Source organism: Labrus mixtus, chromosome 4 (genome assembly GCF_963584025.1).
Source record: "Labrus mixtus chromosome 4, fLabMix1.1, whole genome shotgun sequence".
Lineage (NCBI taxonomy): Eukaryota > Metazoa > Chordata > Actinopteri > Labriformes > Labridae > Labrus > Labrus mixtus.
This window is the reverse complement of record NC_083615.1, coordinates 11,037,527-11,054,331: the sequence shown is the minus strand read 5'-3', so window position 1 is coordinate 11,054,331 and position 16,805 is coordinate 11,037,527. Positions and strand designations below refer to the sequence as shown.

Here is a 16,805-nt window from a genome sequence, read left to right as displayed (position 1 = left end):
CGTGCGACGGCGCTTGAATGCATGACAAGCAGGAGTTGATATTATTATTAGCCGACACATCGCGATAGCGCACACAGGCACACAGACTCCTGAACCGAAAGATGTCTGGGACTACTAACACATCTGCGTCCTCGCAGTCGGCAAAAATGAAAAAGGACGAATCCTTCCTCGGCAAATTGGGAGGAACACTGGTGCGGAAGAAAAAAGCCAAAGAAGGTCAGAAATGTCATTTATTTTTTTTCCTGATTTTCTAACATTGTTCAAAGCCTCCTGTTTGTTTCCCTTGTTGTGTTTCTGTCCATGGTGCTGCAATCACATGATGCCCTATTAAAATATTCTCCTCTGGGACATCACTGGCACTGTAATCATGGGCTGTGCACATGATTTACAGCATGAAGACTTTTATAGTGTCTCCCTGGTACACTGTTTTCTCTGTCTATGGTTCTGTCTTTCTTTGGCCTAATATTATAATCTTGCAATCTTTTATTCAAATCCATCTTTATATAGGCAATGCTTACTCATTAACATATGTTCAGCTTTGGTACAGTTTTGATTCTTCCGAATGGGTAAGAAGTGAATAAGAGGCGAGACAAAGCATCTGAGTGCCTCCACAGGCATTTGACATGAGGTAATAACCATAAATAGATCATACAGTCAGTGGCCGGTGACAGGAATGCAAGGTTATGAAGATAAAGGTGTAAGAGGATTTACTTTTCATCGTCATTTGGACACAAAGACTCTCTTTTGAACTTCTTGTCTCATTTTGCAGTTGTTGTCCAAACTATTTTCTGCCCTCCCTCGGGACAGTCAGTGTGTGGTCAAAGGGACAGCTGCAGGGTTTAACAACCCAGTGTGTGGGCTATAGTGTGTGTGTCTACTGTGTGTGTGTTTACAGCCATGTGTTTGTATTCTCCATTAAAGGAGGTCCGCCTGCAGGAGGACAGAAACCCGGCAATTGTTTAAAGAGCCTCATTAAATTCCACATCTAAAAATAAGAACTGGTTTCCGATTTTACAACAGTCTGAGATTTCTAAATGAAACTTAAATCTGATTCCCTAAACCAGAACTAATACTGTGGTGTTAAATAGATTACTGTAGCCTACATGTGACATTTTAAGAAAGAAAAGGAAGAAGATTGCTGAACAAAATAGAAAACACTCCTGAATCAGAAAACTGACTGCAGCTTATTTAAAACCATTTAATCTGAAATAATATGTTGAGCATTTGATGGATATAAATGGTTTATTTTTTAGTTATTTAAAAAAAAAAAAGCCAAATATTTATTGTACAAGTGTCTCATATGAGGAATTACTGTAGGCTATTCATTATTGAACGTTATTTTTGTTGATGACATCCTTCCTATAGGCCTGACCTCTGCAGTTTCCATGGGGTAAATTGAATTCAGCCTATTTTACAGCAGTTAAATTGCAAGCTTGCTAACTAACTATAGCCTAGTTACTACTTACTATTAAGCCAACGAGCTAGTAGTGAAGTCAAATATGATATGCTATCATGGTTGATATGATCAGAGTAAACTACTGTAATGAATATACACAATAGTTAGGTAGAGTTCAAAATAGTTGATACTGATAGCTAAAAGTAGCCTAATGGATAAATGGCTGAACTAGTTAGCCCCGTCTTTTTATATCGCTTAAATGTAAGTATCTGGTGGACTGTTGGAAGAGTTAGCTAACACGGATAAATGTTTGTAATATAGGTTAAATCATATAAATCATTTTAAGGAAAAAAAAGCTAATCATAATAATAATGAATAATAATTTTAGTAGCCTAAAATGTGTTAAAAGTAGGCTATACATTTTTATAGTTACATAAATTGTAACTAGTGGATGTTAGTTTAAAATATAATTGTGTTTTAAAAAGTTTGCTTAAAGTGATAGATGATTTAAATATGTTCAAGTATAGATGGTTTATAGGCTAGCGGAAGATCGTTGATGATCAAATAGAAAGCTCATTTGGTAAAAAGGTTAAAAAATGTGTTTGATTTATTTGATGAAAGGAAGATGTTACGCTAAAAGACTTGAACTTATTGAATTTTTTTTAAATTTTTTATTTTGATAGGACATGTGCAAACTGACCTCAGCATTAAGTTTCAGGATACACATTTTTGAAATATATTATTGCTTTATGTAGCACTAGTGTTTGATAATGGATTAAATCAGTTGAATCATGTTGTGGGGTCAAGTGAATAGAGAGCTTGTATAGGCGCAGTGCCCCTGTGTGGTCAGAGCGGGTTAAAGCTGTGACGATACAGTTTGCATGTTACTCTGAAGGAAAAAGGTCTCAGTGACTTTTGAATAATGAATCAGTCTATCATAAGAAAATACAGATGTGTAGATAATGGAGCACATCTTTTTGCCCCACACGTCTCATGTGCAGGACTGTGGTTCCTCTTTTCCACATTTGGGTGTGGTACTCTTAAACCTTTTAAAGGGAACACCCAAGGGGGACGAGTCACCATTGGAAAAGTTGCCTAACACTACGCTGAGTAATCATTAAGGGCTTACTTAGGAACCTTAGAAACAACACTTAGAACACGATGCAGTGCAGTAATAAGAAGCTGTCACTGTTGTATCATTGATGTGAGGGACAGTGTTGCTTCAGGCAATTGAACAAGAAAACTACTTTTTTCCCCAAAGCTACTTTTTCAAGAAGCCATCATGTTTCTTTCTGTTTACCCAGATAAAGAGAAAGGAAGTCTGCATTTCTCTGACAAAGCACAACCCCTTCTGCCAGCAGCAGGACTGCTGTGATAGTGAGTTTAGTGAAGGAAAAAAAACGTTTTTCTTTATAAGGGACTGAAAGAAGTGGCACATCACATCCTCCCTGAATTATCTTAAAGTTGAGAGTATACACAAACTGATCATGTTTAGTGAACATTAGTAACTACGTACTAAAGTGTTGAGATGGATGCAGACAATAGTAAGTGAACTGTTTGTTGCTTTTTAACTTGTTTCCACTAACTCCACTATTTTGCTTACTGTGTTAAGTGTTATGGCATTATATGTAGCAAGAAGCCAGGAGAATGAAAGATATATTACAAAATGTAAAAGCACGGTTACTTCCTCGACAAAAACAGATATATTGGTTGTGACAAGAAATGTTGTAGATTATTTAAAGACTGATGTTAGCCCATTCATTTGGGTTGAGGGAAAATGGCGATTGATATTCCCTTAAAGAAATGCAAAAACTACATTTGAGTTATTGTAATTTTCTAACATTAATGCAATTAAAGAGTCTTCACAGGAAAGCTCTTAAATTGAAGTTTTCTAACATTAAAAAGTCAAATCACAAACATTTCTCAGTCACTTAAACGTATAGGTGTGCAATGTGCAAGACCCCTCACCAGAAAACATTTGCTGAAGCTGTAAGTTCAGACTGAAATACCACGTTATTAAAGTTTAAGACTTCCAAAACTTGTCTCAGAGGTCTTAACTGTCTGAACAATGTTTGAGTCCCGCTGATATTTGACCCTTGACTTCAATAAGAAAAACAAAAGGAAAGCATTTTAAAAAGGAAGAGAAAGAAGAGGGGGGATGGCTTTTCCAGGACAAACAGAGTGTCATGGAGTAAGTGTTCACTTTGCAGAATAGAGATATGTGGCAGAAGAATTAAAACCTCACAGTGTTGTTTAATTGAAATTTTAATCAATATACATTGAGAGCTGTCATGGTTAATATCTGCTGAATGCCCCCTGTGTCACACACTCACTGTCATCTCCTGACTGCTGTTACTCACTGCTGCTGGTTGGTGTAAATAACCAGAGCTATATTTAAGGTCTTCTCCATGCTGCTGCATTATTTATATCCCCCCTGGTGCCACAGTGAAACACTTCCCTCCATCCCTTGGGAGCAGTGGGACCAAAAACATTAGCCTTACATCAACACTGCAAATGTTTTTTTTTTTTAAAGATTATTTTGTGTCTTATAACCTTATAAGAAACCATAGCCATACTGCGCCACTGCACACTTTCCTGTTATGGTGTGTAATGCACCTTTTTTTGCATTGTATTATGCAAGGTAGATAAATGTTCACGACTGCGGACTTAGCTTCGTATTCAATTAGTGTAATTGTGTTAACAGGGATACAGCCAGTGCCTGATTGATTATCTGCTGCAGTAAAACATATTAAAGGCTCCATTCACATGCTCCTTGGCTAATTCACTGGTCAGTCTATTAGGCTGTTCTCTGATACTGCTTTGAAATAACTAGCGGGTCAGTTTTAACTAAAAGAAGATAGACTGTGAACGAGGAATTATTTCTAAGTGATATAAAATAACAAATGAAAGGAGTTGAAACTATACCTGTAGGTCAGTCAAGTCTGTCCTGTGTCCACGGGTTAACAGCACCAGAGATGACTGGTGTTGTCCATTTACTTTGGTGCATCCAGTGTGTTGTCTCCTTCCTGTCCCATGTACACACACACACGCACACGCACACGCACACACACACACACACACATCGCTCAGGGTCTCTTGTAACTGGACCGTAGAGGTGGGTTGGAGGGTTGTGACAGAAATAAACACGTGATGACGCCCCCGTCCACTGCTCAGCCCCACAGACTCCGGTTCACACACACAAACACCGTTTATATATACTCATACTGCTCCTACATTTTCTACCTTCCCTTGCTGCCATCGGAGGGAGAATACATAGGTTCATAGCGGGGACATGGCAGGGCTGCTGTGTGGGACAAAGAGGAAGAAACAAGGTAATTTAATGTTGTTTTTTGAGAGGAACCTGGAAGTAGAAATGGGGAAGCTTTAGTTGTTAGTTCACTGCACTTTGATATCCAGAAATGTGTTCTGCTGGCTGTTGTAAGAAGTCATCAACGTGTGAGTGACACTATTAAATGTTTACCTAAAATGTAATCGATTGTGCGAATGTTGCGGTTTTATTTCAGGACTTGGAGTGTGAAATCCTAGCAAATCGTTCTGTATGAATCTGCTCTATTAAGTTCACTGTAGCCAGTTATTTTTTCAATTTTAACGGCATTTTACTTGACTCTGTTAGCGCCAATGCAGCAGCTATGCAGTCAGTTCCATATAGAGGGAGGAGGCAGCACAATTATGATGAAACGCTGCAAGCCGGCTCAGTAATTACAAAGCAAAACGCTGATCTGTGCTGAGATTCAGAGCTTGGCGCTCCTTATGTGAAGGCTGAATCAGATATGAAACCTGTAGGGACTCCTCTTCCCTGGGAACATTTTGTGTGTCCTCTCTTTGTGCACTTTGAAGTTAAGATGATTATCAAGACTGTACCATAAATACGCTGATTCACCATTGATTTCACCATATTTCTAAAAGAAACATCCATGCTTTCTTTTTCTAAAACAAAACTAAAAGCGCATCTTCCTCTCCTGTCAGTTTTTATAAATAGTCGAGTCAATTAAATTATAGATATTTCAGACATTGATTGTGGTCCAGCCTGTTGCAGGTCTTACTAATTGACGTGCAGGATGATAAAAGCTGCACAGCCATTAGAGGAAGAAAGCTTTTATATCCCCGGAGTGTCTCTGAAGTCTAAACTGAAAGCATCCCTACAAAAATAGATTTTATTCAAAGCATGACTCAAGAGTGTGTGGTAGTGTTTTGCTCTCTTTGTGTTATCATCTTTAATGGACTTAAATGTTTCACACTAGATTTCCAACCACATAAACATAAAGAACAACAATAAAAGCATGTATACCATTAAGTGCCGGTTACTTTTTCACAATAAGATGTTGATGGACAGTTCTTCCCCATCATGTTGTCTGTAGTGAAAATGACAGGAGTCCCAAGTGACATGAGAAGTTGGATGAAGTGTCAGTCGTCTGGCAGCCGCCTAACATCCACATAGAAGCATAAATAAGATGTTTTTAACAATGTTTGCGACTCCCAGCATGACAACGTAGTCTGGCATGACACACTCCCTAAAGTCCCATTAGCACAGTACGTTACTTTGTTAAGTTTATCTTTATTAATAGAAACTATTTGACCTAATTTATTGTGTAGGATTGTATAATACCTGACTTTTTAAAGTAAACAGGGTCACGGCCCGACTCTCACGGCCTGACAAAAGCATGGGGGACGTACGGTTTTAATTAAACGGTTTAAAAGTTTATTACAAAAAATTAAAAATAATAACTTTTTACAACGAGGGTGAGGTGTGTTTGTCAGTGAATCAGTGTGTGTGGAGGTACAACAGAACATGGTGCAATGAGGAGCTGTGGTGATGGTGTAACGTTGGGAGTGGATGAGAGCGATTGAGAGGATGGCTGCCCGATCTTAAATAGACTTCATCTCGAAGACTGGCCAGGTCTGCTCAGGTGTGGTGGAATACCGCCCATACCAGCGACCTGCGGGGACAAACACACACAGACAGACGGAAATAAACACAATAGCTGACGGGAGGGACGTCACAACAGTTCTAAATAAATCATTTTTGAGTTGCCATTCGGTTACAGAATATGAGACCGAGTGACTGAAGTGACATTTTTAAAACATGAAAGCCCTTTGTAACCTCTTTAAGAAAGTGTTCATCAGTATGACGGAACCTTCTCCAAGGCACAAAACCTCATCTTCCTCCTCTAGGCCAACAAAAGATGTTGATACAAATGTAGCATATAATGTTGTTGTTCTCCCCAAAACCTGTCACAGATTCTGGATTAAAGGATTAAATGTCCCATGAAACCTCTTCAATTGTCATTGAGTTGAACTTCAGCTGACACCAAATAGAGAAAAAAGTGGAGGTTCAATGACTGTTTACAGAGGAGGTGAGGTCTCAAAATTAGTGACAGACTGACACCACTGTTGGTGGTTGTTATCTATGACCACACTGACAAAGATGTTCTCTATCTATATCATTTCATAATCGTAATGATAAAACACCTGTTGGTTTTCTGCCTCGCAGCACTGAAGTTTTTATGATCAGCAGTGAAATGTTTCATAGAGTTATCGCTACACAACGAGATATTTGACTGGTTACCAAGAGAAAACAAAAGCTTGGTTCTGCATATTTATGATAGATTTGATCAGAGTTTAGTACCAGCCCCAGCATGCATCAGTAACTTCCTGACACCTGTAGCAAATGAGAAACACACTCATTTCTAAGTTTTCAGAAATGATCCTATGATGTTGGAAAAAGGTCTCTTGTAAAATAATTATCCCACTATCTTGAGAAATCAAGATTCAAAGATAACGAAATAATTAATTTGAGATCTTTCATAAACTGAACTACAAAAACAATATCAAGCAGGTCTTTTTCTTTAGCTTGATTGTATATTTAGATTGTTTTATTGTGCCTATTTTTTTTTTTTTCTGAGTAGTTTTTCTGTTTTGATTGTTTGACTAGTGAGTGATCTCCAAGAGGAGGGGAAGAATGCCATCAATGCTCCTATGCTTCCCCCCGGGACGGACATCCATCCAGAGGACACACTGCTGGGTATGTAAACACACACTTATAAACACACTAGCGACGTCAAACGATTAATCACATTTTAATCGCGCGTTTGAAATTCCATAATTTGGCATTTAAAAATAGTTTATTTTGTTAAGATTTTATTTTGAAGCCCTAAGCTGAGGGTTCTTTACTTGCTCTTTAAATTGAACCCCGCTTTTATTTTGAAATAAAGTAAGGACCTCCCGTTAGATCAAAGTTTATGACACTAACTTAACCACGGAAAAGGGAACACGTTTCAGATCATAAACTTTATGTCAACAGCTCAAGTGAACTGCAAAAAAAGGTGAAATATTTGATGTCATAAGGTGGATATTACTTTTGACTCGTCAAGTGAAGTGAGACATTCAAAGATGCAGCACTGTTGTTCTTTTCCATCACTGTGACTATAGGGAGACACTTTGGAAGTTTATCCACGCTGCGCCTAAAGGGACAAAATACCATGAAAAACAATCATTAATTTCAATACTTAATTCTCTAAGATTAACTAGTTAATGCTGACAGCCCTGATATTATTCAGTGCTTTCCCAAGTGCTACAAATCAAATGAGTTACCTTACTGTCTCTGTTGGAACGCTGAAATACAAATTGTGCAGCATGTCCTGATTGGTTGCTACGCCGTGGCTTGCTAACGGAAGCTAATGGCCATCAAATCAGCTGCTGATTCAGTGGGTTGGAAGATAGATACATTACAGGAGCATGCATGTTTTCACATTTCAAACCAAACGCTCACCTTCAACTCTTATTGACCATGATGACATGGAAGCCAATTTCCTGTTACGTCACACTGTGGGAGATTTAGTGTTTAAAATGCTTTCTCACTTTGGTCAAGGTTGCATCTAGTATACGTTTAGAGAGTCTAAATAAATAAATAACAAGAATGCAATCATTTCAGACCTTAATTAATTGTGATGCTGACCGCCCTAGTAAAAACACATTTTATCTAGAATACAAGCTATAAAATTATTCTATATTCTATAGGGCTCATTTATAGGGCTCATATGTAGCTGTTGTTCACACTGCAGTTGCAATTCCAATATTTTCCATATTTTAATGCTCAGTGTCGGAGGTGACTGAGGTAACACTTCGAAACAGGGTGACACATGGAGACTTTGACGTTGAGGAGCAGGAAATGAAAGTGGGTGGCAGGGAGACGCCTTTGTCTTCAGTCACACATGTGGGGGGGGGAAGGAACAGCGTGTGAAACAATGCATGTGTGTGTTTGTTTTTAGTGACTGATGTGTTAATTAATGTGAGACAAAATGTGATTGTATTCAAAGGCAGTTTGAGTGTTTAGAAACATGCTCACATATTCTCCCTTGTATCATCTTCATTAGAGGAAAATGCTGAGAGGATCATGTTAGACCCAACGTCACGGGACAATCTTAAATTTAAAGATCTTCTGAAGGTACTGAGGTTTCACATTTTGTGCACGAACATTAAATTACAATCAGAGCATTAACAAACGAAGTGAATGAAACAGCACACTCTTGCTTTCTGATTTGTGTATCCAGGTCCTGATCGACTGGATCAACAGTGAGTTGGAGGAAGACAGGATCATAGTCAAAGACCTGGAAGAGGACTGTTATGATGGACAAGTGCTCCAGAAGTTATTTGGTAAGAAATCAAAACAGCTTCATCTCTAACTTGTTGTATTCATACATGAGCAGAAAAAAAACAAAAAGTACTTGATTGCATCTCTGCATCTCTGAGACTTTTATCCAACATCATCTAACATGTTGAAATAACAGCCGCAGTCTGCATTTTTAAATAGCAAAACGGTATAGCTGCTGTGTCTTTAGACCGTTAGAGGGGTCCCCCTTGTGTCTGTTTTTTGTTACAACAGGCTGAAAACATCACATTCACCTACGTGGGCTAACATAAGATGATGTTGTTATTCCACAAACACACAAACCACACTGAAAAACAGAAAATAAAGCCCTTTAAAAACGTTTTTTGTTGACACCTATGTCTTGCTTATTTGGATAGAAAGGACTTAAACTCTCTCTTCAGCTCCTCTCACTTTTCTCTGTGCACTCCAACCGGTTTCTTCTTCTTCTTCTTCTCTCTCATTTTTTGGTCTTCTGTAAAACAGGATTGTAGCCTGACAAATTGTTTGATAAGCATGAAACGTTTGGAAAAAATCATCAACATCTTAATTTTCCAAAAGCCAAGTTATACAACACTTTATGTTACATATGTTGCAGATGTGTCATAAAAACAAGCAGCAGGAAACGTGCTGTGATGTGGAATTGCTTTATTACTGTTTGAGCTTCTTGAAAGAAAATTCACACTTTTTTGGATCACTTTTGCAGCTTTTATTTCCTTTTTAAAAGCTGTTTCTATTGTTCTATTATATTTCAACCTGCCTACACAAAAGAAAAGCTTCCTAAATCCTCTTCCATAAGATCCCTCAGAGCAGAGACTTCTCTCTTTCCAAGTCATCTTTGTTCTGAAACTTTCACATTAATACTTTTTCAAGATCATCATGTCCTTGTGTCCAGCAAGCACAACCCAAACTGATACAGACATGAAAGGACTTTTTTTTGTGCACTTTTTTTACAACAGTCTTTTTCCTAGCCTAAGGTTTTTTTTCACTGGTTGACCTAGTTTGGATTTTTTCCATTTTTAAATCTGTGTATGAGTTTCTTTTTTTCCCCTCTGAGCCCATTGTTTGTTCTAGTTCACCCTTTCAATACAACATAAAACAGCTTCATGATGCCGAATTCAATTATTCATAATTCTCTTCTGTGTATGGAAAGTCTAATCTTTTGTATTTGTCTCTCCTGTTGTTGACAGAGAAGTTGTCCGGCAGGAAGCTGAATGTGGCCGAGGTGACACAGTCAGAGATCGGACAGAAACAGAAGCTTCAGACGGTTCTGGAGGCGGTCAATGAACTTCTGAGACCTCACGGCTGGACCATTGAGTGGAGTGTTGACTGTGAGTTTTACGTGAACTTCAGTGAACTGTCACCCTAAATAGAAAGTCTACAGATAAAAAAAACAGTCTGATTCTATTAAGCTAGGGAATTTACAAGTTATGGATTAATTCTGTTATTTTGTAAAATGTAAAATAGACAGTAAACATCTATCTAACCAGAGCACAACGAAGTGATGATGTCTTTTACATGTATGTTTACTATTGTGCACCGGAGATAAAACTCTTTTATTGACATGTGATGCAGAAATCAATGACAGGGGTTGTCATGTTGTCATTAAGTGGGCTGCTGAAGCTCAGCCTAGATATTGAACTTTCTGCAGCCACGTGTAGCAGAAAGTTAAACAGGTGGTGATCAGCACTAGAATTTGTTGATAGTTTGAAATACATTTAACATTCTTCTTAAAGTTTTTGTATAGGAAAACAGCCTTTTTTAATTCACAGGTGTAAATCATAGACTATAAATATTAATGGACAAAGCCTGAGTGACATCACCCATCTGTTACAGCAGGGGGCTCCAGAGGCTCATTGGCAGTAGCTGCCAAGATAGAAATCCTTTCTTAGTCCAACTTTCAGTCAACCTAACAACAGGATAAGAACTGGAGCTGAGGAGGGTTTTAATCCTTCTGACAAACCGTTACATCCCGCCCACCTGTCAATCAATCAGCTACACGACTAACTATGGATAACACGTATCGTTCATAAAATCAAAACTGATGAGTTATAAAAAAAAATTGCCCCCTGTACAGTGTGTGCCCATGAGGACAATAACTAATTAGACCTATTTTGTTTTTTTTGTACCAGGCTTTAAAACATGTTAATTTCTGCTGTGAAAATGGGCTTTTTGAATGTGGCTTCTGTGGCTCTTGGAGCCAGCCTCAAGTGGACACTCAACAAACTGCAGGATTTTGTACTTCTGCTTTGGCTTCATCTTTCAACACCGGAGGTTGCTGCTTGGTGTACATTCATCATGCACACCCCTCTTCAGCAAGGATTTCTCATTGCTGATAATAAATTCATCATATGAGCTTCATATCATTTTAAATTTAACTCTTAGTTTTGCTGACTCTGGCGGTTTTCAGTCTCAAAAATCCAATTTGGATTGGGCTCTAGTTTTTATAGACTGTATACTCGTCCTCGTGACAAACAAACTGAACGTCATGTACAGGGTTAATGAACTGCTCCTTTAATCACATAATTAACTCTCCTAATTTGCATTACAAATATAGAGTGTTTAATCCTGTACAGACTTTTAAAGACTTTCAAACATTCATTTCCCAGAGGAGCTAACCTCAGAGTTAATTTAATTCATGCTCCATTAACTTCTCCTTTTTAATTTGTCTTTTGTCTCTGGACAAAAACTGTTACCTTTCATCTTTAGGAAAGTGCTCCAATAATTATTTTAGCTTGCAGCTGAAAGTCTGTCTTTGATTTTTTTATTTGGTTACAGCCATCCATTCAAAGAACCTGGTGGCCATCGTCTACCTGCTGGTGGCTCTCGCAATGCACTTCCAGGCCCCCATCAGACTGCCGGAGCATGTTTCTGTGCAGGTGGTGGTAGTCAAGGTAGGTCACGTATCTAATCAGGCGTCATTAAAAAAGCTATGATGTAGGGGTGAATAAAGAGGTGTGAAGTTTATTTATTTATTTGGTTATTTTGTATTTATAACTAACATTATTGAGAGGTCTTTAATGAAGTCAGACAGAACCAATAGCGGCTTACATACAAATAACACAGCACAAAATAAACACGGGTATACATCTAAATTATACAAAAACCTGTTCACTCAGAAAATCACACATTACATCTTTAATACAAGTAATGTATCTAACAACCTAAATGGAACCTCTTAAGGCAACCAAACAGCTGTGTAGAAATGTAAAAATATGAATAATAGTTGAGGGCAGTATAGTGCCATCTTTCATTGTTTGTTAAGGTTTCCTCCATACCTGTAACTTTTATAATGTACATTAACATTAGTAGTTGTTCTGTAATAAAGTAATTTAAGTATTCTTTATTTCATTTTGAGCAGAAGCGCGAGGGCATCCTGCAGACTGCTTTAGTGACCAAGGAGCTGACGAGCACCACAGAGTAAGAGCTCATACAGTTTTATAAACATTCACATTTTCCCTCGTCTTCTATCTTTGTTGTACTGTTGAGTTCAACTCATATTTATTGTTTCATTTAAGTCCTGTGTAAAGAATGAAAGGACCTGAAAAGTTGTGTTTTGTTTGTTTTGTTTTTCAGAATGATGATGGGAAGGTTTGGTGAGTTTGTACCTCATGTCACAATTTTTAATGTCTCTCTTTTAATTTGCTCAAACCGCTCTTTGAGGTTTCAATGCATTTCAATGCATGTTCCTTTAATCAAAGAGGACCCAGATAATCTCATCTGTAATCTCAGTTTAAGAGCAGGGCCTTTTTTAATATTCTATTCTCATAGCTGTTTGATAAACGTCATACATTTAAGAATAGTGTAAAGACTGGAGACGAGGGGAAACGGCGAGTATGGCTTTGTCCACAGAAAACAGAATCCACCTCAATACTGTCCTAAAACTCCGGTATGAAGAACTTATGTCGGATTTGTCCAAATGTATTTAATGCTCAGCTAGCCCGCTGTTAGCTACAATGTTGGCTTACTATTTAACATACAAACAAAAAATAGTTACCATATTCTTTCCTTTTATGACACATTAGTTATTTAAGTTTATTGAAAGAGGTTTGAATTCCACATTTTGAAAAAAAAATAGATCTACCTTTTCATACTTTCTGGAATATTCCTTGAAGTGCTCTTAACCTTTTTCTTTTTACAACAGAGAGAGACGCATTCGACACTTTGTTGGATCACGCGCCTGACAAGCTCAACGTAGTGAAATCGGTATGTAAGACCTTTCTTTCCCTAATAATGGACAGTGAAGTAGTAAATGTTTTACTTGTATAATTGATTAAAAGTTTGTTGATCCTTTCACCAGTCTCTCATCACCTTCGTAAACAAACACCTGAACAAGCTGAACCTGGAGGTTACAGAGCTGGAATCTCAGGTAAGAGATGTGATGGTTTATCCACAAACAATCAATTAGTCGGGTTTTTTATGTGCAATGTAACAGATCCATCATCTCATCGTCCCCATATTTGCATGCACAAGTTTAATTTCTAAATACTCCTCATCCAATTTCAACTTTTATGCAGCTTTAATATTTGATGTGACATAAATATTCATGGTGTGTGTGTGTGTGTGTGTGTGTGTGTGTGTGTGTGTGTGTGTGTGTGTGTGTGTGTGTGTCCAGTTTGCTGATGGAGTGTACCTGGTTTTGCTGATGGGGCTGCTAGAAGACTACTTTGTCCCTCTCTACAACTTCTTCCTCACCCCTGAGAGCTTCGAACAGAAGGTCATTTTTTTACTCATGAAGTGAAGTTTCTTGCTCAAATAAGCAGGTTTTGACATCTTGCAACTTCACTGAGTTTCCTTTTTCTTAGGTCCACAATGTGGCGTTTGCCTTTGAGCTGATGCAGGATGGAGGCCTGAAGAAACCCAAAGCCAGACCAGAAGGTATTTTTATAGATAGTCAGTCAGTAGAGAACGTATACTAGTTATTAGAGAAGACATATACTGTTAAGTTTCTGGGGAAGATAAGATGACTTATTCACTTTTTTGGAGGGAGTGAAGTTGTTGGTATCCTACTGTAGCAGCCATATTTTTTTCCAGTAGATGGCAACCTTGCATCACCCCTCACACACTCACATAGAGGAAGAAGTTCATGCAGCCTGAAGCTTCACTCTGTTGACCAGTTTGAATAAAGTAGCCCGTTCTTATCAAAGAGAATATCAGAGCTTATACTTTGATAATCAAAATGTGACTTTCCAGTTTCACATTGTTTTACTCTTATTACAGATTATGTTTTCTCAAATGTGCTTTTTATCAACATTTAATATGCTTCACACCCCCCTGTGGAGTCATAAATGATTTCAGGGAAAATTTTAAAATACGATTGTATACAGATGACTGGCAGCCAGTGGTGGAAAGTAATTTTCTACATTTACTTAGGTAGCCTTCTACATAAGTACAATTTGAGGTACTTCATGAATTCTATTTTATGGTACTATATACCTCTACTCCACTATATTCAAGATTTGATCATTAAACTTCTTATTCCACTTTGTGTGTCTGAAAGATTTAGTCCCTTATGTCCAATTTTGTTGATTTTCAATTGGTATATTTCGAATCCAACCATACATAAGGTACTTCAATTAGCATTTCTGTTTCGCATTAGTTTTTGTCCAAACTGCTCATTGAGTGTTACTACTTTTGTCTGTATTCATTTTATTATCCTCAGCCCAGCATTCTGGTGCCCAGTCTGTGCCCAGTGTGTACAAGCCAGTATAATGCCAAAGCATTCAATAGACTCGCTGGTTGGTGTGTGGTTGTTCAATATTTGAATTTCTAACCAGTTTGAGCTACTGTAGACTTTCCAAATGTGTAAATATTGTTTCTCTCCACACTTATGCAAATGGATGTCCCTTCTTTAAACATTTTCTGGACTAAGCTGAAGAGGAAACATGTCCCGAGCAGAAAAAGCAATCACTTCTCAGATTTCTGCAGTAATTGGATATAATAGCTACTATCTTCATAGCGCCACAACTGTGCTCCTTCTACAACATGTGTCCTGATTAGCATATGACTCGCTGAGGTTTGCGCACAAATGCAGGTTCATTATAAATGAAAGCGCAGATCCTGGAGCTCTTAATGATATCAACAGTGTCACCCATGCTAACAGGGAAATGCAGGTGATGAAAGCTTCAGAATTACATTAAAACTAAAAAGTAGAACACCATCTTAAAGACGAAGAGAACTATTTATTTTGTGCCCTAAAAGGAACACATGAAAAACATTTGTAAGTAATTATGTTATTTTAAGCTAAATCTCCTCCACAAATTTAAGAATGACATTTTAAAGGAAAGTAGTCCAACATCAATCACAGAAGAGTTTGTTGGGAACCGAGGCAAAAATTAATTGGGGGCCCATCCAACCACCATTATGTCTGCCGTTGTCCTGACACTCTTACTCTTCCTATTTCTTTCCACTCCCAGACAGATAATTCAATTTTCCTTCAGTGACTTTCATTGATTTACTTTTTCATAGGAATAATGCATGAGATACTAAGCTGGGAATTGTGAGTGAGTGCTGTAGATGGGGCCACCTTAGGGAGGTTTTTTACTGTCATTGAGAAATTTGCACATTTTGAGCAACTGCTGCAGTTTAAGGATTGTCAGCCCACAGGGGCATATTACTGGCATTGGCCCAAGCAGTTGCTTGACTTGCCTGTTGACAAGGAGTGTCCTCTGGCTTCAGCATCGCAAAGGTTAAATCTTTCTGTAATCATTTTTGATTTTGCGTCCGCCAAATAATTACTTAATTCTTTGCCAGAAGCTTCCTCAAACAGTTTTAGCACACCATAATGATCTCTACTGTCTTATTTTTGTTTTCCAGATGTTGTCAACCTGAACCTCAAATCCACCCTCAGAGTCCTCTACAACCTGTTCACCAACTACAAAAACTCTGATTGAATGTGTCCCCCCCCCCCCCCCCGTATCACTCTGAACACTGCCCTAGTGCCTGTGTGGATATTTTACATTACAGTCTGGACACTGGAGGAGACCAACTGGGACTGAAAGTCATAATTTTTTCAGACTTAAAAAGACCCATGGGGAGTAGCCAGGAAAAGGCTCAGAATCTTTGTATTTAATCTTTCCCTAATGTCACAATTTATTTATTCCTTCCCCGCACGTTAACTGTAGCCCAGAAAACCCCACAACCTTCAGCCTGAATTTGAATATTTCGCTGTCGCTGCAGGAAAAATGTACGAGGGCAGAATGTTAACACTGGAAACTTTACTGCGTGTTCAACTCGACTCGTCATTAGGGAATGTTTAAGAAAGTTGAAAATGCTGTTATATTTTATATATAATCTTAAAGTGCTTTATGTAAATATTTAAAGAACAGAAATGGAAATAAAGTAATAGAAATAAACGTGTTCACCTTCATCAAAAGAGTTTCATTGAAATATCAAAAGCTCAGCTAACCTTTAGCTAACCTTTAACATTTAGCTCTTTAAGTTGGTTACTGTAATCCGTAACCATTGGTCATGATACTGAAAATTGTACGTTAATTAATATGTCACACATTTGCCAAAAATATTCAAGAAATACATTTTTGAACATTACCTACAAACATGCTCTTGCGGCTTTCTTGGTCGCTTTAACTACATAGTTCATAAAATAAACCTACTTACATCTTTGCTGCCAAAAGAAGATTACAATTCACATATGTATTTAAATTAAGCATAATAAACCGAAAGAATATCTCCAGATTAAAAAAATATGATGGTATTTAACTGCTACTCTGCTAGCTAGTATCG

The 16,805-nt window shown here is 37.8% G+C and overlaps 1 protein-coding gene across 3 annotated transcripts; it reads left to right on the top strand.

The window, feature by feature from the left end:
- Window positions 1–29: 29 nt before the first annotated feature.
- parvb (parvin, beta) lies at window positions 30–16,610 on the top strand. 3 transcript variants are annotated; one of them, XM_061035826.1, is made up of 13 exons: window positions 30–216; window positions 7,350–7,439; window positions 8,791–8,861; window positions 8,968–9,070; window positions 10,253–10,393; window positions 11,841–11,956; window positions 12,424–12,482; window positions 12,639–12,658; window positions 13,207–13,268; window positions 13,363–13,431; window positions 13,678–13,779; window positions 13,868–13,940; window positions 15,879–16,610. In XM_061035826.1, the coding sequence occupies exons 1-13, from the start codon at window positions 102–104 to the stop codon at window positions 15,953–15,955; spliced, it is 1,098 nt and encodes a 365-aa protein (XP_060891809.1). In that variant the 5' UTR covers window positions 30–101; the 3' UTR covers window positions 15,956–16,610. The 3 variants fall into 3 exon arrangements, with proteins under 3 accessions (XP_060891809.1, XP_060891811.1, XP_060891810.1); XM_061035828.1 differs by lacking the exon at window positions 30–216 and adding an exon at window positions 2,827–2,940; XM_061035827.1 differs by lacking the exon at window positions 30–216 and adding an exon at window positions 4,212–4,728.
- The last annotated feature ends 195 nt before the right edge of the window (window positions 16,611–16,805 follow it).

Excerpts from the sequence above, each read along its gene's own strand:
- parvb (XM_061035826.1), top strand. The coding sequence starts at position 102 with ATGTCTGGGACTACTAACACATCTGCGTCCTCGCAGTCGGCAAAAATG. Across the intron at positions 9,071-10,252 it reads AGTGCTCCAGAAGTTATTTG|AGAAGTTGTCCGGCAGGAAG; the intron begins GTAAGAAATCAA and ends TGTTGTTGACAG. Across the intron at positions 13,432-13,677 it reads TTACAGAGCTGGAATCTCAG|TTTGCTGATGGAGTGTACCT; the intron begins GTAAGAGATGTG and ends GTGTGTGTCCAG.